General features: G+C 43.0%; 1 protein-coding gene and 1 pseudogene across 4 annotated transcripts in view; both read right to left on the bottom strand.

Moving 5' to 3' along the window:
- Positions 1-24,468, bottom strand: part of Hipk2 (homeodomain interacting protein kinase 2) — a 197,692-nt gene that overhangs the window by 130,139 nt on the left and 43,085 nt on the right. For all 4 annotated transcript variants that reach the window (XM_021632133.2, XM_021632135.2, XM_021632136.2 and 1 more), the window contains exon 2: positions 8,243-9,326. In XM_021632133.2, the coding sequence (XP_021487808.1) occupies positions 8,243-9,326 (1,084 nt within the window). The remainder of the gene's footprint in view (positions 1-8,242; positions 9,327-24,468) is intronic.
- Positions 4,673-4,771, bottom strand: LOC132653371 (small nucleolar RNA SNORA17; annotated as a pseudogene).

Raw genomic sequence — 24,468 nt, 5'->3', positions numbered from 1 at the left:
GCATTGTAGAATATGCCCTGTTCATAGTACATGGGAAACTAAGTAAGGTTCCCAGCGTGAGTTAATGATGCCACATTAGTCACCCACAGGGGAAAGACTCCTTCCTACCTACAGCCAGAATCCCCAGCTGTGACCCACAACCTGGTGAGCACTTGGTGATCAACAATAGAATCCAAATAGAACAGTGTGGGTGGCTCACAGCTAACAATCTAGTCAACGAGTCAGGAAAACAGATGGCAGGCCAGGACCAGGACTGAAGCTGAGTGACCTTCCAGAGACTATTACTTTGTGGTGCTGATGGGATTTGAAATCACGTCCTAGCAGTCCAGAGCTCCAGAGTCCAGTCTCAGAGAGAACAATCACCAGACAAACAAACAAACAAAACCAAAACAAACACCAAACTGTTCTCTGCTAAGTCAGTTCTGCCATCAATTATCAGAAGAGTCAAATGCAAATAAAGGGTCCACAGTTTAGATTATGAGGGTGGGTGGGGTCACTGAACAATCTAGACTCTCTGATGTCATTCCTGAAGAAAGACTTATTTCTGGCCTTTGTGTCTCCAACCAAGTATCTGCCTATTTTGCCTTGTTCCAACTGATTATATCACTAACCTCATCAGATTATTATTTCTTCAAGAATTTACAGAAGCTTCCAACACGTTACACTATTTTGACTAAACCCCAGCTCCTCTTGCTGTATTCAAAACTTCCTGTCAGACCTCATCTCTACCACTGCACTCCAGCCCAGGCCTCCAGCCACTTGCATGTCGCTGTGTTCCTCCTGCCTTCGTTTTTATTACAACCTCAACTTCCACCCCATCTCATCCTTCCCAAGACGGACCTCAAGATGCCCCCACCACAGCTCTCACTCTACTCAGCCCATCTTGCAAAACTCCTTCACTGATCCTGAGCTTTGGGGCTGTTTTACTCACTTCTACTACTCGCTTCAATATATGGTGAGTTCTTAAGACTTATCTGTTGAATAGTCCCACACTAGGACTAACAAATATCAGAATTATATATCTAGGAATTTCTTTTTAAATCTGAAAGAGGCAATTAACTCAAAATTTGAGAGCATACCTTACTCCCATACCTTTTAATATGTAGATATTTAAGCTACTGAATCGATGTCTGAACAGAGTTAAAATTAATTTCCATCTTTACCTAACTACCATCCCAGAATCAGCTGGAAAACAGCCTCTGCACCCAAAAGAATCAAATGAAAAAGAATATTAAAAAAAAAAAACACCTATCTATCTATCTAGTTAGTTATTGTGTGTGATTTGTGTAGATGGACACACTTAGGTGGCCTGACATGTATGTAGAGGTCAGAGGACAGAGGTCAGTTCTCTCCTTGCACCATTTGGGTCTTGGGGATCAAACTCAAAAGTTATTAAGATTAGTAGTAAGTATCTTAACCCGTGTCCCCCGGCTATCTCACCAGCTCTTATGTCCTGATTTTTATGCCCACTTTTTGGGGATCTTAGCAATGGTCTTAAAGGTTTCAAAAAAGTCTATACAAAATATTTTGAATAGTCCAGAGCAGAAACAAAATTGTACACATTGTCACCTCTGACTATCTTTTGCCCAGCAAAATTTTTGTGGTTTTTCAGAGTTTAATATTTGGTCTTGTTTTTGGTTTGCTGGTTACACTGACAACAGAAATATCCCGGCACCAGTTAATTGCTTGCTCAAAAAGCCAAAAACCTTGGCATCAGTGTAGAATTAAATAATGATCTGGCAGAGACTTCCTTAGTGAGGTAACACAAGTAAACAGGGTCACCTGCCACTGGTTCTTCTAGACATGGGCACCTGAAAGGCAGCACCTTGGAGGAACCTGCTCTCAGCTGGCTCAGCTTCTCAAGAGTCCCTGCGGGAGGAGTAGAGGGTAGAGAATTCCATGGTTCAGGGCCTCTTTCCCCCACAGAGGGCACAAAGGCTCTGGGATGGGATCTAGCATGGTTCTATTCATGAAAGGTCTCCAGAGAGCGCTTGAGCAGCAGCACTGCTGGCAGCCTCTCATGGCTGACCTTCTGGACACAGGTTAGATCAGAAGATAGCCCAGACCCTCCATTACCCACAGAGACCTGAAAAAGCATCGTTTCCATAAAGCTACATACCAGGCTTTCCTCAGAATTCTAACAGTAATTCTACAGTAGGCTAGAAATACTGGGAAATTAAGGGGTCATGAGGAGAGGCAGAGCTCCTTACTCTGAAATCTAATTTGTCTTTTCTACCAATTGAGGGTCAAAATAGCTCAATTCAAGTAACAAAACCAAACTTGCCAACAAAAATAATCACATGCTTTTTTTGTTTGTTTGTTTTTAAGGATAAATCAAATACGATGTTAAAAACAAATGAATGAGGTCCACTTAGGGCCAGAATGTTTGAAACTTTGAGTTTTACTGTTTTAATGGATACCTCTCTCACTCCTAAATCTAAACAGTGTACCTCAAAAAAAAAAAAAACACCTCACTACCTCATTTACAAAAGGGAAATCTTCAATGTAAGAGAAATAAGTAAACCTACCCATGTGTTTTTATGTTTTTAAATTGTAAGCTTTGCCTAACCTTTAAACCTGTTCAGGTGCAACCTTTGAGCAATGTATACTCACTCAGCCACAAACTCTTCTATATAGCCAACTGTGACTTTCTTGAGAAGCCCACCCTGTGTACTGAGTATATACCATCCTTTCCCTATGTCTCTCTAGCTTCTGGGAAAATAGGTGGCTTCCAAGCCACCACCTTCTTCCCTAGGTTCCTCAGGCTGAGAACAGGAGATTCACTTTATATTACATTATTATTATTATTATTATTATTATTATTATTATTTTGCCATACCTGATGGGGGCCAAGAGAGGGATACTTAAATATAGTCCTATTTAAAATGATGAAAGGACAGAAAGTATTCATCCCTTTTAAAGTAAGGTGTCCCTAGTGGTTAATATGCCAGGCTCAAGACATGACCCTTGGGAAGAGACAGGCCCTGGGAAAGATGGATCTAGAGCACATAATAACCTCTTTGTCCAGGCAGGTCAAAAACACCCTTGCTTTCTCAAAATGTCACCGATTGTATGTTCTTTTAGGACAAGGGGCTTTGGGATTTTTTAAAAAAACTTTTTATTGGTTCTTTGTGAAATTTCAGATCATGCACCCCAATCACATTCACCCCCCCACCTCGTATCCTTCCTCCACCTTTGCGACTCCTGCCCCCAGCAGAGAGAAGCTGTAGTGTGTCACAGTCTGTCCCACACTGTTATAGCCTTTTCCCATACTGTTTTGCTTGCAAATGTTCATTGCAGTGACTCCTTGATCTGGTATGGGGCCTCTGGCTTCTGCTACGCCATCAGTACTGGAACCTCACTGGGAACCCTCTCGGATGTCCTCTTGCTGCCCTGTGTCATGGAGATCTGTAGGGCTGGCACCTTCATGCACTCCAGCAGTTCATTGATGGGACAGTTGTTGGGGGTGGGCCCATTCAAAGCCCTGGATCTGGACCTGAGAGGTATCTGAGTTGGCTCTCCTGCTCTCCAGCCCTCAGGGCCAGCTTAACCCCCACCACAAAGGCCAGCTCTACCTGCCAATTAGGTGAGGTACAGGGCATACTTTCCCAAGTGAGGGACATAGCCAGTTCTCCCACTCTCATGACCCCAAGGCCAGCTCTCCTGCCTGCCACAGAGGGAGGGCTGGGCCATCACCCAGCAGTCAAGGGGCAGGGCTGGCTCTCCCATACTCCCCACATCCAGGACCAGTCTACTGTGTTACCCAGGTGAGGTACAGGGCCTGCTCTCCAGAGCGCTGCAGCTGGTGATGGGCAGGGACAGCTCTCCTGTTCTCTAGGGCCAGGTCTCCCACCTGCTGCAGGTGGTGGTGGGCAACAGGGGAGGAGGGTATCTCTCCTTTGCCCATGCCACCACACATGGGAGAGGTGAGTGGTAGGGCCAGGTCTCCCATGGTTGTATCCTTGGTGATAGCTCACCTGCAACTTGCACAATGTTCAGGGCCCACTCTCCTGAGTACAGCAGCTAACTAGGAGAGGAGTCAGCTCTCCCGCTTTCATGCCCCCAGGGCTAGCTCTCCCTCAAGGTCCAGGTGAGGGGTGGGGACAGTTCCACACACAGCCTTCAGACATCAGTAAGTCCCTGGGTAGTAGCTGAGACCTGGGCTTTTGGTAGTCCAGTTTTGTCTCTCTTCATCGTGCCCACATTCTTCTGTTTCTCTTTCTCTTCCATTTCTCCCCTACTTACTTGCTCCTCTTAGTGGTACCCAGGGTCTTTGAATGTCTGGAGTCATCTCAGGAGCGGTCTCAGGAGCACTACGCCCTGCTCATGCATTATAGTGCCAGGCAGGGGTCATCTCAGGCATAGTCTGCCCATATGCCTGCATGTCACCAGACATGGTGGTCATCTCAGGCTGGCTCCCTGTCCAGGCTCCATTTTGGTCTGGTGGTCATCTCAGGCTTGTTCCTAGCCTGGCCTGCCTGAGTGACCCCATGCAAGGGTCCTCTGTCTTGGGCTTACTTCTGCCTAGGACCCTCAGTCCCAGGCAAGGTTCTTCTAGTCTCTGGCTTGCTCCCAGGTCCTGGGAGCCATTGGAGCCTGTGTGGTGCCTGACTGGTGGTCATTTCCCTATCCCAGCCCCCTGGTGGCTGTTGCAGGCTTCCTTTTTTCAGGGAATGTTAGGCTACTAATCATTCAGATGTTCACAGGTCAGAACACTGAGCATAGACATAGCTTCTCTCCTCTCTGCCACCTACTGATGTGTTAGGACAAGGGTCTTAATGATAGACAGTCAAAGAGCTTCTCTTGTCCTCTCGTCCCAAGTAAACAGTGAAGTAGTCAGGAAAATCAACCAGAACAGTTTGGTCTAGACTGACTGTCCTGCACAGCTAGGATAAACAGGGTTGAAGCTGAATGTTGTTCTCATAAGCTCCCACTGACCTATGTGGCAGCAAACTGACCAACCCACAGCTCAGATGAGGCCTGCTGTAGGCCTAGTATTATGATTAATTTGAAAATGAAGTATCATTCCAGGATTCTGTACCCTTGACCCTAGTCAAAGGCTGCTTAGCTGGCCTTGAGGACCTAAGACCATGGAGACCCTGGGGAGAGGGAAACCATTCTGCCTAGCATTTTAGGTTAGTGGTCACGTAAAGCCTAAAGAAAGGGGTACCATGACACCCAAAAGGTGTCTCAGATGGAAGTAGAGGTGACTGGGCCTGTTGAGGAATGACAGGCGGGAGCAGCAAACAAGTCTTACCACCCCATGAGATGCTCACATGGATGACTGGGCCATAAAGAGAATGGACATCAAGTCCAAGAAGGCTCATACCTGCCCCAGTTGCCATGGAAATGTCACTGCCATTCATAGCCTTCCTCAACTAGGGTCCCTGAAAGCAAAGTAAGACTGCAGAGTCCTTGGCAGGAGGGGCAGACAGTGGGCAGAGTGTCAGGGCCACAAAGGGCAAGAATACAAAAGAGGCTTCAGAATCCCAAATCTAACTTGTTGAGTCAAGTTTTGCTACAAGGATGCACTGATTATTAAGTACAGTTGTAAGTCTTTTTATAAGCCTTTGTGCCTAATTTTTAGCAAACTTCAATGAAGCTGGATTCTGTTCACTAAGAGCAATACAGGTTAACTAAATAATAAAATCTCACACAGCCCTTGACTTGGCATGGTTTGCCCTAAATTCAGGCCAAGAACTGGCAAGAAACAGTTTCTGGCATCCTGAATTTCTAAGTCTAAATATAAAGTGACAGCAAAGCCTCCATTTTGCAGTAAATAGAGAAGAAGCCCCAGCAACAGCCACCTCTGGGGCAAGCTGTTTCCCTGTGATGAGCCAGAGAGAGTTGGCTTTCAAGGAAGGGCCAGGCACTCTCCAGAGAATATGGATTGTCAGCCTTCCTCTTTACCTCAAGGAGGGGTACACTTTCCCATTGTCCAAGCTCTATATTCCTGGATGGCTCCAACAGTGGGCACATGGCTCCCCTCCAGCCTGGTGGAGGAGAGCCCACAGGGGTAGATCTAGCCTCATGAGTATGCAGAAGCTTATGAGAACTCCTCTTAAGAGCAGAGGGCAGTGTATATATCTAAGTGTAGGGAGAAAGCCAACACTTTTCCATATCAGATTCTAGAGCTAAGCAAGGGCTCCTACAACTCAGGAATCCTTCTTAAGAGGAATGGAGAAGCCTTGAGAGCCATCCTTTGAGTCATATCAAAACACAAGGCAGAGAGGAGGGTCTGACTGAGGGTTGAGGTGAGAGAGAACAGACAACATAGAGACAGGTAATAGCGCTGTAAGGAGTGACTAGGCACAGTGAGAGAAGCAAGCTGAGATAAGGGAGGCAAGGAGACAAGGACTAGTGGTCACTTCAGAACAGGTCATAGGTCAGCTGTGTTAACACAGCGCAAGTCTGCCCAGTCTTTCCTCTGGAGCCTTCAAGAAGATATAAGAAGACACATCCAAATAAAGGCGTGGGACAGAAGGCTCCATGCAGCAAGAAGTGCCGGGATACTCCTATTACTGCCACAAACTAATCTCTTGGATGTGGTTCTGCTTACTTTCCCATGGGAGTTTCTTTTTCAATTCTATGGGGCTGGCCACTACTACTTCCAGCATAGAGCTTTGCCAGTCTATAACCCTGAACCCTGCTTTCTGTCTCTACTGCCTCCTGATACTATGTCTCCCATAGGCTGGACATTGCACATAGCACTAGATTCCATCACAGCATGTGATGGTCCAACAGCACCCTGTGACTGGTACAAAAACCCAGCTTCTAGCTCATAGGTCAGGAAATGAGAGTATATCAAGTTAGGCAGTCAGCGCAAAACAGTCAGCCTAGTGAGTATAGGGATCAGTCCAGTTCTGGATTTTACTAATGTCAAAGCCTGCAGTGTGCTGGAAACTCTGGGATGGCCAAGGCCTTGTTTATATTCTTGGCGCTTAATATTGTGCAAGGCCCATATTAGAAATGAGATCACAAACTTTTGATGTCTGAATGAACAAGTTTTCTTGCTAGAGTGTGAATGAGCTTTGACCCTGTAAGGTCATGAGTTCAAAGAATGGTCCTCAACGTAGTGATGTTGAGAGGTCATAAGGTCTAGTGCAAGCTCATTATCAGCACTGTCTTTGGAAGGAATTAAGGTTAGAAACCTGAGTTAGTTCTCTTGAATAAAAGTGTCTTAATAGCTTGAATCTAACTTTGAACCATTTTCCTGTCTAGCCATGTGATCTCTTATTCCTATGTATCCTCTCACCATTGTGGGGCCATCTATCATAAGGCTGACAATAGCATTGTGACCTTAAATGTTCAGAACTGTGAGCTAGATAAACCTCTTTTCTTTTCAAAATTATCCTGCCTTGGGTATTTCCTTATAATTAAAAAAAGGGTGGGGGAATAGATGTTTCCTGACATAAACCTACCACAGGAGAAGCAACTGGCCCTAGCACAAAGATCTTCCCTTCCTCCAGCCTCTTTCACATGAATATAATAGCAGTCTTCTAAGAAAACTGCTATCAACCTATTACACCCTCCCCCAATAGCACCCCCAACCAACCCCTGCTTGTTCAAAGTTTCCAGGACTTATTCCAGGAACTATTCACAAATCCTCTGATCTGGGCCGGCAGGTCATTCTCATCTCCTAAACAAGTCTTTCATTTTGCTACCCTATGCCTAATAGCACAAACCTTCCTGTTCTAGTTGTCTGGATCCTCTCCATCCAGAAGGACTTGACTTCTCCACTCTGCTTTTCACCCAGCTCCCAAAAGTCCTTACCAACTCTCAATGTCTGGACCAAGAATGTTTCTCAGATGCCTTCTTGATAGCTTCTCACTGTCACTCCAGTCTGCATGTATTCTAATTTTTCAACCACATTAAGGTCTCTCTTTTTGTTTTTAAAAAAGACTATTTAGTTTTATGCAGATGAGCATTCGCCTGAATGCACATGTGTATACCATGTGCATGTCTGGAGGCTGTAAGAGGGAGATGGACCTCCTGGAACTAGATTTACTCAAGTTAATGAGCTGCCATGTGGGTGCTGGGAACTGATCTGAAGTCCTCTATAAGAGCAGCAAGTGCTCTTAACCACCGAGCCATCTCTCCAGCCCCCATACTAAGGTCTCTTTTTGGTAACAACCACTGCCAAACGTTTTTATCTCCTCCATGGTGACTCTCTCTGCACATTCCCTGTGGATGCCACTGGGCCTTCTGTATCCTTTGACTATCTCCATGTAAACAGTCTTACCTGTAGTATCTGGATTGCAAGTAGGTAGAACAGACAGCTTTGGACACGTGACTAGCTGAACCAAAGTCAATGACCTTTACTCGGTATGGTTGTCTGGATGGATCCACCAGCATGATGTTTTCTGGTTTGAGGTCAGCATGGATAAGACCCAGGCTTTTGAGTTTCATCAGGGCTGTGGCTACCTGCTGAAGGACCGGGCGAATATACTTGAGGGGCAATGGGCTAAACTTGTTCTGTTTTAAAAAGTCATAGAGGTTCTGCTCCAACATCTCAAAGACTAAACATGTGTGATTCTTGTGTTGGAAGCACTCATAGGCCCGCACAAAATTGTAGTCATCAGCGCTCTCTGTGCTTAGCCGGGCCAGGATGCTCACTTCAATCTGACCTTGCCGAGCATAGGATGGGTGGTTCTTTAGGATCTTAATGGCCACAATTTCATTGGTGCCCCGTTTCCAGCATTTGACCACTTGCCCAAATGTCCCTCGTCCCAAGAACTCTAAAACCTCGTAGGTGTTGGTCATGGAGCACAGCACTTCATGCTGTACCAGCTGATAGTCACCTTCACTGTTGGAGCCGCTGTTTTTGGAGGTGGCAGTGGATGTGGTGGCAGTGGCGACAGTGGCCCCGCTGGCATTATTCTGAATCATGGGTGGATGCTCTTCAATGATCTGCACACTGCTAGTGTTTTCAATCTCCTCACTCTTGCGCTTGAGTCCACATTTTTGGTAGGTGTCAAGGAGGCTCACAGTGCTTCGACGCATTAGGTTATGTGGTCCGCCGAGGACTTGCCCGGTGACAGAAGTGCTACTTGCTGACGTTACAACTATGTGTCCAGTACTTCCTGGGAAGATGATGGTCTGCTCGTAAGGTAGGCTTGGGTTTGGGATTGGCAAGGAGGTGCTGACGGTTGTGGAGGCTGGCTGAGAAGGTGGTATGTTCTTGCTCTGGCTGTACACTTTGCTATGGGAGCCGTACCCAGTCATGTCCCAGTTGGAACTTGGCTCTACTTTCAGCTTCTTCACACTACAGAAGGCACTTGATTGAAGGGTGTGAGGGGAGAAAACTTGCACATGTGAGGCCATACCTATAAAGAAAGAAAAGGAGAAAATAAATACTTGAGTTACTCCTCCATAAATCAACAATCAATTCATTTAGGCTCTGATCAGATTGCTTTTCCACTTCAAAAGAAGCTTGAGGATTGGGGAGATGGATCAATGGGTAAAGCATTACAGCGTAAGTGTGAACACTTGAATTCAGATCCCCAGAACCCATGTAAACTGGGCTTGGTCACATGCAACTGCACTCCCAAAGTTCCCACAGCAAGATAGGTGACAGAGACAGGGCAATTTCTAGAAGCTTATGGGCGAGCTAGTCTGGCACATGCAGCAATAAACAAGAGACCACCTCTCAAACAAGGCAGGAGGTAAGGACTAACAGAACACCTAGGACTGCGCTCTAGCCTCCCCACATTTCTTGGTCTGCATGTGCACGCACACATACACACACACACACACACACACACACACACACACACACAATGATTTAAAAATGCAGCAGCCTGAAAAAAAAAAATCAATTCCACCCAGAAGCACATTCTAGCGTCCTTGTTTGTGAGACCAATGGTTCCCCTATTTTGCCATTAGACCTACCAGCCCTAGGAGGAAAGGAGACTCATAAAACAAAGTCAGGAATAGTCAAGAATCAGATACAGAATTATGACTTTGTTACAGTTTATTTCTTTGAATTATACTTGTTACAGAAACCAATTCTCCATCTTGCTAAATCTAAAGATTGTATCAAGTAGCCCAAGTAGTGTTACATACTTAGCCCCTCCATGTAGTCAGCATAGCCCTGTCAAAAGATTGTAATAACCAGGTTCACTACTCTTAAGAAACATGTTCTTGCAGGGGCCTCTCACAGGGGCCTTTCATGATCTTCTGTGTTCTGAATGAAACATACTCCTACCATCTGGTATCCTAGTCATCCTGAATTCTACAGGGCTGAGTAGATGGATGATTTTTTGTTTAGCTGGCTTAACACATGTAGGGCCAAGCATGGGCTCCTTGCTCACTTATTTTGTTGATCTGTGCAATAATAAATTTCTTGCAAAAGTCCTAAGATTTCAGGTGCTGGGGAGATGACTCTGTCTAGATAAAATTGCTCACCATGTAAGCATAAAAACTGAACATGATTTCCAGCGTCCATATACAAAGGTTGTCGTGGTTTTGTGCACCCAGCCCTAGTAGGCAGAGATGGGCAGATTCTTGGGGTTTATTGGCCACCCAGTCTAGCCTAATTGCTGAGCTTCAGATTCCATCTCAAAAAATAAGATGGAAAGTTATTAAAGGAGGCACAGATGTCAACCTAAAGTCTGTAAACACAAACACACACACACACACAGAGTGCAAGAACAAGAAAAAGAACTATGATTTCATACTGACATATCTGCAACTTAATCTTGAAATTATTAAAGACTTTTCTGAAGTAGCTGTATATTTTTTAATGTGATATATACATGGAGAGGGAGAGAGAGGAAAAACACTACAATGACAAGAAAGGCAAAGTTCTTAAAAGTACAAGCAAAAACAAACACCAATTACCTTCTAAGATGCCTCTGATAACCATTGTGTGTGTGTGTGAGAGAGAGAGAGAGAAAGAGAGAGAGAGAGAGAGAGAGAGAGAGAGAGAGAGGCTCCCCAACCCATCACCATTTCTTACAAAAGCACTTAGGAGGTAGAGAGATGGTAAAGCTTCACTAATACTTAACCGTCTAGCTTCAGCTCCTCTCTTACTCAAACATTATCTAGAGTGGTTGTTTAATGTCTCCTTAACTCCATCACTTGTCTCACAATTCTACCTCTCTTCAGTGCATCTCTACCTTCTATTTTGCCCAGATTCCCAGGCCACCCTCACGTTCTGCTAGTTCCCTAATCCATATTCTCCCATATTTCTCTAGACTCCTGTTTCTGCCACTCTTTCTTTCTTTCTTTCTTTCTCTCTCTCTCTCTCTCTCTCTTTCTTTCTTTTTTTTTCCCTTGAAGCTATTGATTCTCTCTGCTTATTGGGCCAAAGTCTTTTGCTGGTACTGAATAAGGTTGACCAAATGAATCACTGACCTAACCTCTCCCTTCTCCCTTCAAGTGTGTGTGCATGCACAAACTCCCAACTTGCAAGACAGGAAGAGTAACAATCATGGCCCCTTCTTCACTCTTTCCTTCTTACCTGTAAATCAATGCTTCAATGCTCACTCTTAATCCTTCTCCTCCATCATAGACAGATACCATAGATCTGTGTTCTTAAGGTAAATAACCTCCTAACTGCCTAATCCAATGGCTCTTTCAGCCCCTATTCTCCTTAACCTCTCTGTAACATCTGATACTGGTGACCACCACTTCCTTCTTGATACTCTTATCTGAATTAATGTGAATCTGCAACTGCCTTCCTCCTCCCCATGGCTAATTACACGGGGTTAAGGCAGCTCCTCTTCTTCCTCCTTTAAAATGCTGGTGCTTCTAGTATTTTGTTTCCTCTGGAAGGCATCATTCATTCAGACAGTTTAAGCAGTCATCTCTATGCAGGCAACTCCCACATGTTTATCATGGGCCAAGTTCCCACTTAAATGTTCCAGTAATACATTTCTGTCTCCTGCTACACCAAAGATGATCTTCCAAAGCTGAACTCCTTTTCTTTCCCCCAAAACAAAGCTATCTAATTCTCCATTCTAATACTTCTGTTTCTGTCAATAAAGTGCTTCTCTAGTTACTTGATTCCCAAACTGGATTTATCTTGATGAGCCTTCATTATTGCAACAGGCAAAAGATACTCAGTCTTAATTGATTTCCCTTCCTTTAAAACGTCCTTTTTAAATTCAAAATATTTAAATAACCACATTTTTTTTTTTCAAGATAGCGTTTCTCTGTGTAGCCTTGACTGTCCTCAACTCACTTTGTAGACCAGGCTGGCTTCAAACTCACAGTGATCCACCTGCCTCTGCCTCCCTGAGTGCTGCTGGGTTTAAGGGTGTGCACCACCATGCTCAACTGTATCCAAGTTTTTTAATTCCTGTTCTTTTTGCCACTCCCATAGTTGAAATCCTTATTATTTTTCAAAAGTAACACTAAAGTAAATACAGGAATCTGGTCCACTGAAATGACCTAAATGTACCTGTATCTTGCCATCAGACTTGCCTTACTACATAAAGCTCTGAGCGTTGCTCCTCTGTCCAAAAGCTTCTGGTGTCTCCCTAGTGTCCAGAAGATAAAGCTGAGGAGTCAACATACATCTTGCTTCCAACCACCTGTGTGCTTCATCTTCAACCACTGATTTTCCAGAATTCTCAACTCTAAACTGGTCCCACTCATCTTCCTAGAATAGAATGCCTCCTGTACTTGCTTCATTCATTCTCCAGAACATTTTGCCTTCTGCCATGACATCATTGCTTCTCTCAACTAATTTAAGACCATCCAGTTTAGAACCCCAAGCCTGAGTTTTTTGAGACAAGGTCTCATGTATGTCAGGCTGGCCTCAAACTATGTAGCCAAGGATGACCTTGAACTTATGATTCTCCTGCCTCCCTCACTCCAGTGCTAGGATCACAGGTGTGAGCCTGCACACTTGGCAATTGTTTCTCTCTTACACTATTTACATATTTAAGTCATGTTTCCAGAACTAGACTAGGTACTGGCAGCAAGGACCACAATAATACCTCACACGTCTTTATTTTTTGTCTCGTATTTCTTTGCGTCTTCCCATGGTAGGCCAAGCTTACAGTGCATGAGGACAACTGTTACTTGAAGAAAGCCTGTAACTGCTTTGTAACTAGTGATACACATCTAAAGAAGCAGGCTTGACTAGAAATTACGGACAAATACTTTTTTAAAAAGCAAGGGAGAGGACCAGGTATGGTGCTACATGACTACACTGCCAGTGCTTGGAAGGCTAAAACAGGAGAATTGAGATTTGGAGACTATTCTGGGCTACACAGCAAGATCCTGACTCAAGACAAACAAACACTCTAAATGAAAAAAAAAAAAATTACCAAAGCAGAGGCTATCAGTTGTTGTCCTGGGCTGGACAGCCACGCTCTACCTGTGCTCTAGCCACATGTGCTCGGACTTCCTGAAGGCAGGTCTGCTCTAACCCTAACACTACTCTGAATCCGCCTTTACTGTGAGCCAACAGAGACTTCCCTTCTAATTTGAAAGCTGGCTCCAACCTTGACATGGGTACTATGACTAATATGCCTGTATATGTCTGACATGACTATCGCCTGGCATGATTCTTTTGGTTTATTATACAACCATACTTTTCTCCTGCTTTTATGTCAATATCTTCCTAATACTACAACACAAAAAAGTAGTTATTCTATATTTGTTAGTATCTCTTAAATGTTCATATAGTTATAAATGCTATAAACCAGACAAGTCCAATTTGTAGCCCACAGGCCTCATGTGTTCCAGTACACCTACAAATATAGTCCAACACATTTGTAGATGGTATTTTGTTACAACGTCAAAAAGTTTGACACCCTTGAAGCAAAGCAGAGAAGAGCAGTCCTGGGCTTTTAGCTACCTATCCCTGGAAGAGATTAATCAAAACTAACATCTACTTCAGCTTCTGTCCCTTGACTGTCCCTGGCTCCTCATTCCTCAAGTTACTGGCAGCGGAAGGGAGAGTAGGAGGTCAAAGGAGAAACAAGCTGATTACACACAAAGCTTCAGAGGCATTGGTCCCTGTCCTAACTGTTTCAGAAGTTCTTGGTGGAAAGGCCACATTGCAAAGTGGAATTTTACAAAGGGGAAGAGGGTAGCTTATGGCTTATTTGTTTTTGGGATGATAGCCAAGGGTCATAAAACTGTGGAAATAATCACTGGCTGCCTTGGGTGACAGATGCCCAGGATCAGCAAGGAGCGCTGAATAGCTAGAATCTCCCTACACCTTTCACTGTAGCCAGCTGCCTCAGATTCTGGCTGGGGCTGCTGTGGTCATTGCTGAGGTCAACAGCCACTATTCCAAGAACTAAACCTAAACTTTCCAACAACCTTTTTATCTTTGTGCTATGAAACAGGACATTTTCCTCTGAGAAGGAAAATGTTCAAACAAAATATAGCAAAGAAAGCCATTAATGATGATTTTTTAAAGCCCTAAAATATTTATAAAGAATAAAACACTGGTAGTTTTGGATCTTCCTTTTAAAATAATCTCACAGCCACAATCAAATTTACTGTAAACATTTCCCCTTGGAAGTATTTTCTGGAACAAATGTCCAGATTAATTTAGCTCTGAGTCAAGCCCACAACCTTTGCCACTCCATTTGTTCAGATCCCTAAGGCAAGGGACAGGGAAAGGGTGGGGAGACCTGTATGTTTTCTACTCTAAAGGAAAAGCTAAATGTTTCCTCTCGTTTCTTTATGGTCTGACCCCTGTACTCTTCAAGGAGTACTGACCCCCTGAACACAAAAAATAATAGTAATAATTTCCCCCCAGAAATGGCAGGGGTTGACTGGACATTTTCAGTTTGATACTATACAAAATTTCAATCTCTGTGCCTATTCTTGGGCTCTTAGAAGAAAAAGTGACTTTGTCCCTCTTTTAGTGGGAAGATAGATTTTAACTTCCTGGAGGGCAGTATGAAGAACCCAGGGAATAACACAATAAATCTGCAATAATTACACATGCTCCATAGAGGTGCAGCCCATCCAGACCTTTCTATAAAAGCCGTGGTGGCCTCTCAAGATAAAACCCTACGTGATGGTGTACAACCATTGATTGCTGAGATATAGGATGAAGTATCTACAAAGAAGTATTCATACCACCATGACACAGGCTCTTGAGCAGGTGAAAATCATGAGCACTGAGCACCACAGATCTTTCCATGTTACTGGGCTTATGGACAAACTACTAGTAAAAGAGACTAATTTATAAACTGCAAATTAAGCCAACTTACATCACACAACTGTGTGTAATAATTTCTTCATGAATGATAAATAAAAAGTAGTGCCTATAAATCTGATTAAAAACAATCACAACAGAAATTACAGTGCACCATTTTAAGTCATTCCTTATCACTACAAAAAAGACAGACTGTCTCACGTATCAAACAAACCCAGGTCACCCAGGTTTTGAATGCTTTTTGATAGCCTGCGTGTTTAAACAATGAAAATTAGTGCTCTTTGGCTCCTACTCTAATGTCCATTTTACATTAAGACATATATACAATAAGTCTGTGCTTCAAAATACTATCTTCAAAGCATTTGCCTTGTAGTCTTTATATGTATGTCCACAAAATGCTATCATACTCAATTTCAGCTCCTCTTTAAAATCATACACCATTCTCCAGGTTTTAAATTTCCAAGTACCCAGCACACACCAGGCTCTGGGAGGGGTGTCTTTGGGGCAGGGTGAGTGAGCACCTTTGCCTGAGACAGCCTGACTACGGTGGTATGCTCATCCCATTAACACATTCCCCACACAATCTCATTCTCACACAGGGATAAGTTGAAAACCTTGAGGTCAGACCATGGTGTGGGCTTCTAGAATAGGAACAAATTCAGACCCTCACCCACAGTTTGAGGCCCAGGTAATCCTGTGTAGCTCTTTGTCTTTCTTAAGTCTTTAAGGTTCAATGAGAAATCCTTTCTTCCAGAGTTACTGTCAACTTTTTCTAGCTTTTTAAGACAGGGTCTTGCTATGCAGTCCAGGATAGCTTCAAATAAGATCATATGGCCTTCAATGAAAGGGCTAGGATTACAGGTTTGTCATCATAACCACCTAACTTCTTTCATTTACTTAAAAAAAACGGCTAAAACTCTTCATGACCTTGAGATTTTAACTCACTATTTTTCAAAACAACATTTACTAAAAGATTGGGTCATTTGGTGTATTTTTCCTAACATATTTGCTTAGTTTCTTCAGAACTTTTTATTTCACAATTGGATGAACTGACAAGTTGCTTCACATGTGAGTACATTTCCTTTCCATTTCACCACCTCAAATTATCTACTGAAAGATTAGACTCTGTTGAAACTACAAGGATAAGTGGGGGTTCAACTATATGATTAATTTTTTTCCATTGAATTCAATTTCACTGAATTTAGCAAAGCTCAAGAGAAGGAATTATAAGTAAAAGTGGGCATCATTTTTATCCGCATTTAAGGTTCAATTTAGGACTCAGAATCCAGTTATACAGTTAAAGAGAGTAGTGTCCAGATCACCATGAGAGGCACTAACTTCTTCATTCCTAAAACCTTCCGGGCATACCCTGACCACACAATGAGTATCTGATGGAAGTTACAATGTCATTTTGTTTCTCTATGACACAGAGCTCAATGGACTCACTCCCATATTCAACATCATATGTGCACATGAGATAGGAAATAAGTTAAAATAAGTAAATGTTAAAAATATATGTCTATGGCTGAGCATGATAGTGCATGCCTTTAATCCCAGCACTTGAGAGGCAAAGGCAGGTAAATCTCGAGTTTGAGGCCACCTTGGTCAACAGAGGATAGCCAGGGCTATAGAGAGAAACCCTGTCTCAAAGCCTACCCCCTCCAAAAGAAATATGTATCTAAACAGAACATTTTAAATACCCAGAGAAGAGTAAATTTGTATAGCCCTTGAAAAACTTATGGTTATTTAATGACTTGGGTGGCTGAATAGCTTTAGAAAGAAATTCTTCAGTGATATACTATAGAATATTCATAAAATTGTAATTATTCTGTATGTCAAGTTTGTATTTTAAAGTGTGAGGCAATTTCAGGTTAGCCTGTTTCTAAGTGACAGATTTTCAAAACTGTGTACTAAATATCTTACAGGGCTCTTATATAATTTTCAATCAGAGGGTGTTTAGCCACTAGTTGTATAATATTAAATATATGCTAATTCCACCAGAGCAGTATAAAATTAAACACGAGTCCTTCAGAATCTTTGCCAATAATGACAGTAGTAATACTATTGTTGCAGTACTGAGCATTTGCAAAATAAAATAAATCATTCATCAGATCTGTATTACAAGTCCTCTAGATAAAAAAGACTGGTGTGAGGTAGAATGAAAACACAAAAACATGTATGGTATCACCATTAGTTCGGTGTGGTAGCACATGCTTTTAATCTAAGCACCCGGGGGCAGAGGTAAGCACATCTTTATGAACTGGAGGCCAGTAGAAAGCAAGATCTCATGAAAAAAAAAAAAAAAAAAAGACAATTGGCAATTGTACCCAACATAAGCAACTGCCAATGTAAACAACACAGTCCAGAGCAGGACTCACTCAGGTTATAGTCAGGCAAGATTTTACAAGGTATGGACTGTGATTAGAAAGATGGGTGACCTTTTGAAAGGTGAGGCTGGTATTCCAGATCCTACTAGGAGGTATAATCCCATCAGTCTCACAGTGGGAGCAACCAGCACTGTGGTCTCTGTCCTTAGAAAGCTTCTGCTTTGTCTGGAGACAACTAAAGCATATTTGCATATCAGTAATATATAATGCCAAGGCAGTAGTCACCCTCCAGCACACACTGTGCACACCAATCGGCTATTTACCCAATTCTGGTAGCGCTAACATTCTAGAAGTAAATCTAAACATGTAAAGCTATGTGATAGCCCAGCTCTCCCCCAACCCAACCTTTGGCTTTCACTCTTTTTATTATCACTCATGTAATTAATAAAGTTTTTTGGAGAGTTTTATACACTCCTGCTCCTTTCTCGACTCCAGTTCTCACTCAGGACTGTGCAGTAACATGCATTTTCTCTAAAGAACAAATAAGTAAATATGATTAGGGAGATGAGTTGCCCAAAGTCATTTTCCTACTAGCAGGATTGATTCTGGAACTGAGGTCTGCCTGGGTCTCAAATTCATGTCATTACTCAAGCTTCTGCTTCATTTGTTTGGTGCTTGAATTAAAAGCATCAAACACGAGGCCAGGCAGAGTAGAAACCATGGACATATGAAAGCCAAAAAGAAGAGAAAACACATCTAAACTACAGGACAAAGCTGACTACATAATGGATACTCACAACAATGACCCTGGTGTCTGTCATTTTTGTCTCCTCTGGACAGGATGACATCTGAGAAATGTATCAAAGTTGTTGTTGTTTTTTAATATGTCTCTTTTAAGAGGCAGTCATCTCATTTTTAATGTGCAATGGAACAGCAGCCAGAACACTGGCCTTGAGTAAGAAGATTTAGACTAAGTGACCCAGAGAGGTTGCATGGCAAACAGGAAGGTTGTCACAATAGCCAGAGGTAAGGCTAGGAAGATCTGAACTAAGGAACTGTCTGAGAAAATATAAAGTAAGGAGCAAGTACATAGGGCTTCACAGAGAAACTATAGTAAGGCACTGACAGGTTTCAGAACTTAAGGGCAAAGGATGGAAAGGAATCAAACAATTTTTGGGATAAAAAGGAGTGGATCCATAGGTGGTAACAAGAGAGATGGAACACAGTATCAAACATTTTTCTTGGGGAGAAGAGTATAGAACAAGGTTTCAACAAGTCAATGACAAATACTGAAAGGATATCTATGCTGAAATGCCTGGTACCCATGTCCAAAGTTGGTGTGTGTTGGTGTGTGTTGGTGTGTGTGTGTGTGTGTGTGTGTGTGTGTGTGTGTGTGTGTGCCACAGGTTGATGTACAGTATCTTCCTCTTCCTCAATTTCTCTCATTTATTGTTGGAAACGAAGTTTCTCAATAGACTCAGAACACACCCAATTCAACTAAACCGGTTGGCCAGCAAGCTTTAGGGAGCCCTGTCTCTACTTTCCCAGTGCTGGGATTACATGCATATGCTCACCTTTATGTGGGTGCCAGAAATATCAGGTCCTCACTTATACAGCAGGCACTTGACCAACTAAGTCATCTCCAGTCCCAGGTTGACTCTTGAATGAAGATAAACCATTTTGAAAAGAGAATGGAAACTTATAGAATGGGATGAGCCTGCACAGGATTAATCAAAAAGAGAAGAGGGCAAGGTGACCCTAAACTTATTCATGGACAAAGCAAAGACAATGGTATGGGTATAAGTTACTGAAGGGCAGAATGTAGTCACATCTAAGATGTCTAAAGGTTACAGACTGCAAAGAAAGGCCCCTGTGCTGTGAAGACATAGAGTTCCTGCTGACTGAGACTGTCCCCCAGCCCAGCTCAGAGAAAGATCTTGTTAGGTGTCAGAACAACAGAGAGGCTATGCTACATCTATGAAGAAAACATCAGGTTGGATAATGGGCAAGAGGTTACGGCTGCAGATGCTGATACCTTGATGAAAATGGAAGTCATGTGGATAAAGCTCCCAGGAGAATCAATGCAGAAAGTAGAACAGATGGCAAAGTAATCCTTGGAGGGTACAGATAGTATGTCAGAGAGTATGAGGAAGACTCACGAGTCGTGGGGGAAAGGCAAGAATGAAGTGAGAAAAAAAACACAATTAGAGGATTGATCCAGGAGAATGAAAACAGAGGAGTGGCTGGGCCTGGCTGGGAATGTGCCAACAGCTCTCCTTTCTTCCAGAGGTTAGAGGAGAAAGGAGTAACTTCCTGGGAAGATAAGCAGACACACTACATTAGCCCTTTGCTTTTCTAAGAAATTTAATTCTCTTAGGAACTTTCACAGTCTTTTGTATTATCTGCCATAAGCTGTGTTTCTTCAAATTTTACCATAAGTTATGCTTAAGTCAGAAAACATCTTTCCCCTGCTATTCGTAAATTTCTTAAACATTTGCCAAACTTACTGGTTCACGATTTGTTATTTGTCTGCCCTTCTCGGTGTTCAGACTCTCTCCTCTTTCTGCAAATTGTCAGCCTTGCCTACAACTCCAAGGCTGTCTTTAGTGAGTTTTTTGCAACTCCCCTATGTTGGCCTTGCACAAAGCCAATGTCATGTCAAGCCAGCACTTCCGTGCAGTGGATGAGTCCCTGTAGTCTAGAATGACGGTCTCTACCTGTTGGTGGTGTTTGCAAGCAATCTGAGTACTCTCAACTTGGCAAGGCCTGGAAGGTAGCAGAGGCACAGAGCACTTTCCTACCATGTGTAAGACCTGGATTCCACGTCCAGCACGGAAGATAGTAATGATACATTCCCAGCAGTACGACCAATCTGATGCTGCTGAAGTAAAGAATGACAACTGATAAAATACACATGCTTCTCAGTTTCTACAATAAATAGGCAGCAACAAGGAAAGAAAAACAAGTCTGTGCCAAACAACTCCAAAAACCCTTTTAAAACTACAGCTGCACCAATGAAGATTTATTTTAAAACAAATAAAATCCAAGAATAATAGCATGTTTTGCTTGAGACAAGGTCTCACTGTGTAGCCCAGGGTAACCTAAAACTCACAATTCCCTTTCCTCAGTCTCCTAGAATTATAGACATGGATCACCAAGCCTGGCCACCTAACAGAAAGCCAGCAACTGCTAAACACAGGCAGAGTCTGTTACAGTTCCTTAACAAAGCCCTGTAGGCTGGTGGGTGGCTGATGACAAAATATCATCTCACAGTCCTGGAGGCCAGAAGGCCACAATCAAGGTGTGGGCAGAACTGGTCCCTTCTGAGAGATGGGAGGAAATGAGGTGTTCCAAGCCTCTTTCCTTGGCCTTTACATAGCCGTCTTTTCCCCGTGTCTCCTCAATTATCTTCCCTGTGGCTATCTGTGTCTGGATTTCCCCCTTTTGATAAGGACACCTGTCATATTGGATTATGGCCCACGCTAACAAAGCCACTGGTAATCTCTGGAAGTTCTCTCTTTAAACAAGGTCATATTCCAAGGTCCTAAGGGTCAGAAATTCTACATATGAATTTGGAGCACAAAATTCACACTGTAACAGTAAGTTTAAGAAGGCCAAAAGGCTTCAAAATGTAATTTTTGCCAGGATGTCATGACATTTAAAATAAAATTTAAAAAACACACATACATACAACAAAATACACCTTTTGCTTTTTGTTCTTTGAGGTAAAAGGTTTCATTTTGTGCTTTCCCTGAATCCTTCCTTAAATAATCTGCAACTATATTTCAGTCACACATATGGAAACAAGTAAAAGCAAAGTGGTTACACTAAGTTCTGCAGAATTTGTCACTGTGCTTCTAGAAAAAGCCATACAGGGGTATATCTATGCATGCGAAGAACCCACTGCAGTCACTTGAGTATCAAGGACAACTGCAAAAGGCAGGTTAAAAGCACTAATCTGAGGTTTGGGGTTCTAACTCTGAATATGTGGAACAAGTCTGAAGCCTACATGAAGAACCTCCAAAGGATAGCTGTTTCAGCTGAGGGTGGAGTAGGCAGGGACTGGGAGGGCCCCTCCTCATGCCCACTTTGGTGTTAATGGTAATGAGCTTCTGAATTCTCACCTGTTACCTAAGTTGTTCTTTTTGTCCAAAGTCTAATAATTTTTCCAGCTTTTTTTTCTTTCTAAGCAAGGCTCTCAAAAAGATAACCTATCAATCAAAATAGAAAAGCATCAAACATCCATAAACTGTAAAAATAACAGTAGCTCAGCTGAAATCCATTTAAGTAGCACCCCCAAACTCCAGAAGGCTTTGGCCCCAGAATATTCTACATTAGAATGATCTTACTTGCAGTGGGCTAGCTTCAGGTGTCGAGTCACCTGTCTTCTCAAAAGTTTCCTCCCTAATCCCTTCAGTCCCTCCTGCCACTGGCAGGTGTACTGTCCTCTCTGTGCCACCAGCTCTCAGTCCTTAGTGACCACCTCAGCAAACCAGATTTGTAACAGTCACTGAGAAGGCTGAGTAATGAGCTGGTAAGGTGAGTCAGCCTCACATGAATTATGCTATCCCTTAGAAATGTCTTATAAACTGAGACTCACAAACCAGTGGGATCTTATTTCCCTTGTGAAGAAAATGGGATATTCCCAAATGTTTGCTAATTCCATGCCCAACCCACTACTGAGTTGTTTTGTCAAGCTTATCCAGAAAATCTGATACACTCAGAAACAGAGCTGGAAACTTGGTCTACTCATTTTCATGTTGGTATCTTACACTATGGTAAATTTTTCCATTACTACCTGTTCACCAGAAGGGTGTGTTGAACTCCCAGCAGCTATCTAAGAATGTGGCCTTATTTAGAAATAGGGTCTTTACAGGTATAATCAAATTAAGATGAGGTCATTAAGTGTGAGTCCTAGTCTAACCTGACTGGTGTTCTTTTAAGAGAAGGCAATTCTACATAATGACACAGGCAGAAATTGAGTGCAGCTGCAAACCAAGATGCCCAAAGACTACAGGGCCCACAAGACCCTAGGAGGAGAAGAAGTATTCTATGTGGTGGCACCTTTGTTTCCCATCTCCACCCGAACAGCAGAAGCTTACATTTCTGTGGTTCTCAGCCACCTGGTTTGTGTTACTTTGTTACAGGAGCTCTAGGAAACAATTATACTCTGTAATACAATTCAGGATGTATTTCACTGAAGAAGAAAAAAAAAAAAGACATGTCTGCACTCAAGCTACAATAAAGTATTTTTAGCTACTGCAAAGTCACTTAGGCCTAATATCAATTTGTCCTCATGGCCTCACAGCTTGTATTTGTCACCTCTAGGCAGAAAAGCTGCAAAGGCATCCAGAGCTTTCCTCCCACCTTGTGGTTCCCATTCCAGTCAGGATGCTGAACAATTAACTCTTGATGCAAATAGATTTGTGCATCATGACTGAGGTCTGTCTTTAGAACAAAATGAAGCCACATGAAACTTCACTTTGTCCTCACTGGGGGTACCAAGAGCACAGACAGGAACAATACTTCTCCTTTTCAAACCTCAACTTCTTGCTGTGGTAGAAAAGGAAACCAGAACACAGGATCGGCTGTCTGTGCCACACCTGCTTGCTGCCTCTTGTCCTAACCTTCACATGCACCTCTGAACACTTTCTCAGATGTTGCCAACTAACCACTCAGAGAACTTTGCGAAGGCTGTTCCCAGGCATAGTGAGGCTGATGATGGGAAATATACAGGACCCTCTTCCCCTGGTCGTTTCTCAAGGCAAGTTTCATTTTACCTTCTGTCTGAGAGTCTGACAATTTGCCACCCTTGCTGCTCTATGTGGCAACCCTTTGCTACAGCAGCTCTACCTTCCAGTTTTTATTCTCTTGAGAACTTTGCCAGCCCCCTCAGCTGCTTTCAACAGTCATCTGACTAAACTCAGTTACAGGTCACTTTAGGGAAACAGTGTCACCTATTCTGACTGAAAGGACAACAAGCAGGAGCAATGGGGAGAGGAGGCAGGAAAAAAGTTAGGGAAGGAGGAAAAAAGGGAAGAAGGAAGGAAGGAAGGAAGGGGTAAAGAAAGAAAGGAAAGAAAGAAAGAAAAGAAGAGAGAGAGAGAGAGAGAGAGAGAGCAGGGCAGTGGTGGCTCAGGCCTTTAATCCCAGCACTTGGGAGGCAGAGGCAGGTGGATCTCTGTGAGTTCGAGGCAAGCCTGGTCTACAGAGCAAGTTCCAGGACAGCCATAGCTCCACAGAGAAACCCTGCCTCAACAACAACAAACAAACAAAAAACAAAACAAAAAAGAAAGAAAAAAGAAAGGTAAGAAAATAAAGCCCCACGTAAAGAGCACACTCAGAATAATAAACATTGCCATGCACTTTGGAAACTATTAAGTACAATGTCTGGTAATGAGTGTGTATTTGTATGTGTAGGTGGATATGGGAGTCAGCTTGGATCCCTTGACCATACATCCAGCAGTCCATGCTCACATGTGCAAAGTTAAGTGGGTTCTGTGGTCTTTTACAAGGACATTATTATACTGTGAGTCACTGTCATTGAACCTCTCCCCTGATGTTATTACTCAGCAGCTCCATAATGCTAAGCCACTTAGCCCATTGCTGGCAGAAGTGCTTGCTCTCACATGGATCCCTGCCTCTCGGGCCATGACTGAAATGTCTGCCGGTGTTCATGTGTGCTGATGTGGAAGATGGGATGGCCTCTGGCAATATCAGCAAACTCCAATTTCACTATACTCTGGGCTCCAAGGGTTTGTTTTAGATCATTTTTGAGCCTTCAACAGCTATGTCAAAAAACAGTTCTACAATTAACAAGCCTGGCAGGCTACTTAACCTCTCTGTGCCTCAATTCCTTCACCTAGAAAGTGGGGATAGTAACAGCACATCACCAGCGCTTTGTGTGAATTTAGACAAGTGTGCGTGTTTTCTATGTGTGTCACGCTGACACACAGTAAATCCAAAAAGGTGAATAGTGAGAAAGGAGGAGTGGGAGGCTGTCCAGCT

This window comes from Meriones unguiculatus, chromosome 3 (genome assembly GCF_030254825.1).
Source record: "Meriones unguiculatus strain TT.TT164.6M chromosome 3, Bangor_MerUng_6.1, whole genome shotgun sequence".
NCBI classification, from domain to species: Eukaryota; Metazoa; Chordata; class Mammalia; order Rodentia; family Muridae; genus Meriones; species Meriones unguiculatus.
Note: the sequence above shows the minus strand (reverse complement) of the source record. Positions and strands in the feature narration are given on the sequence as shown.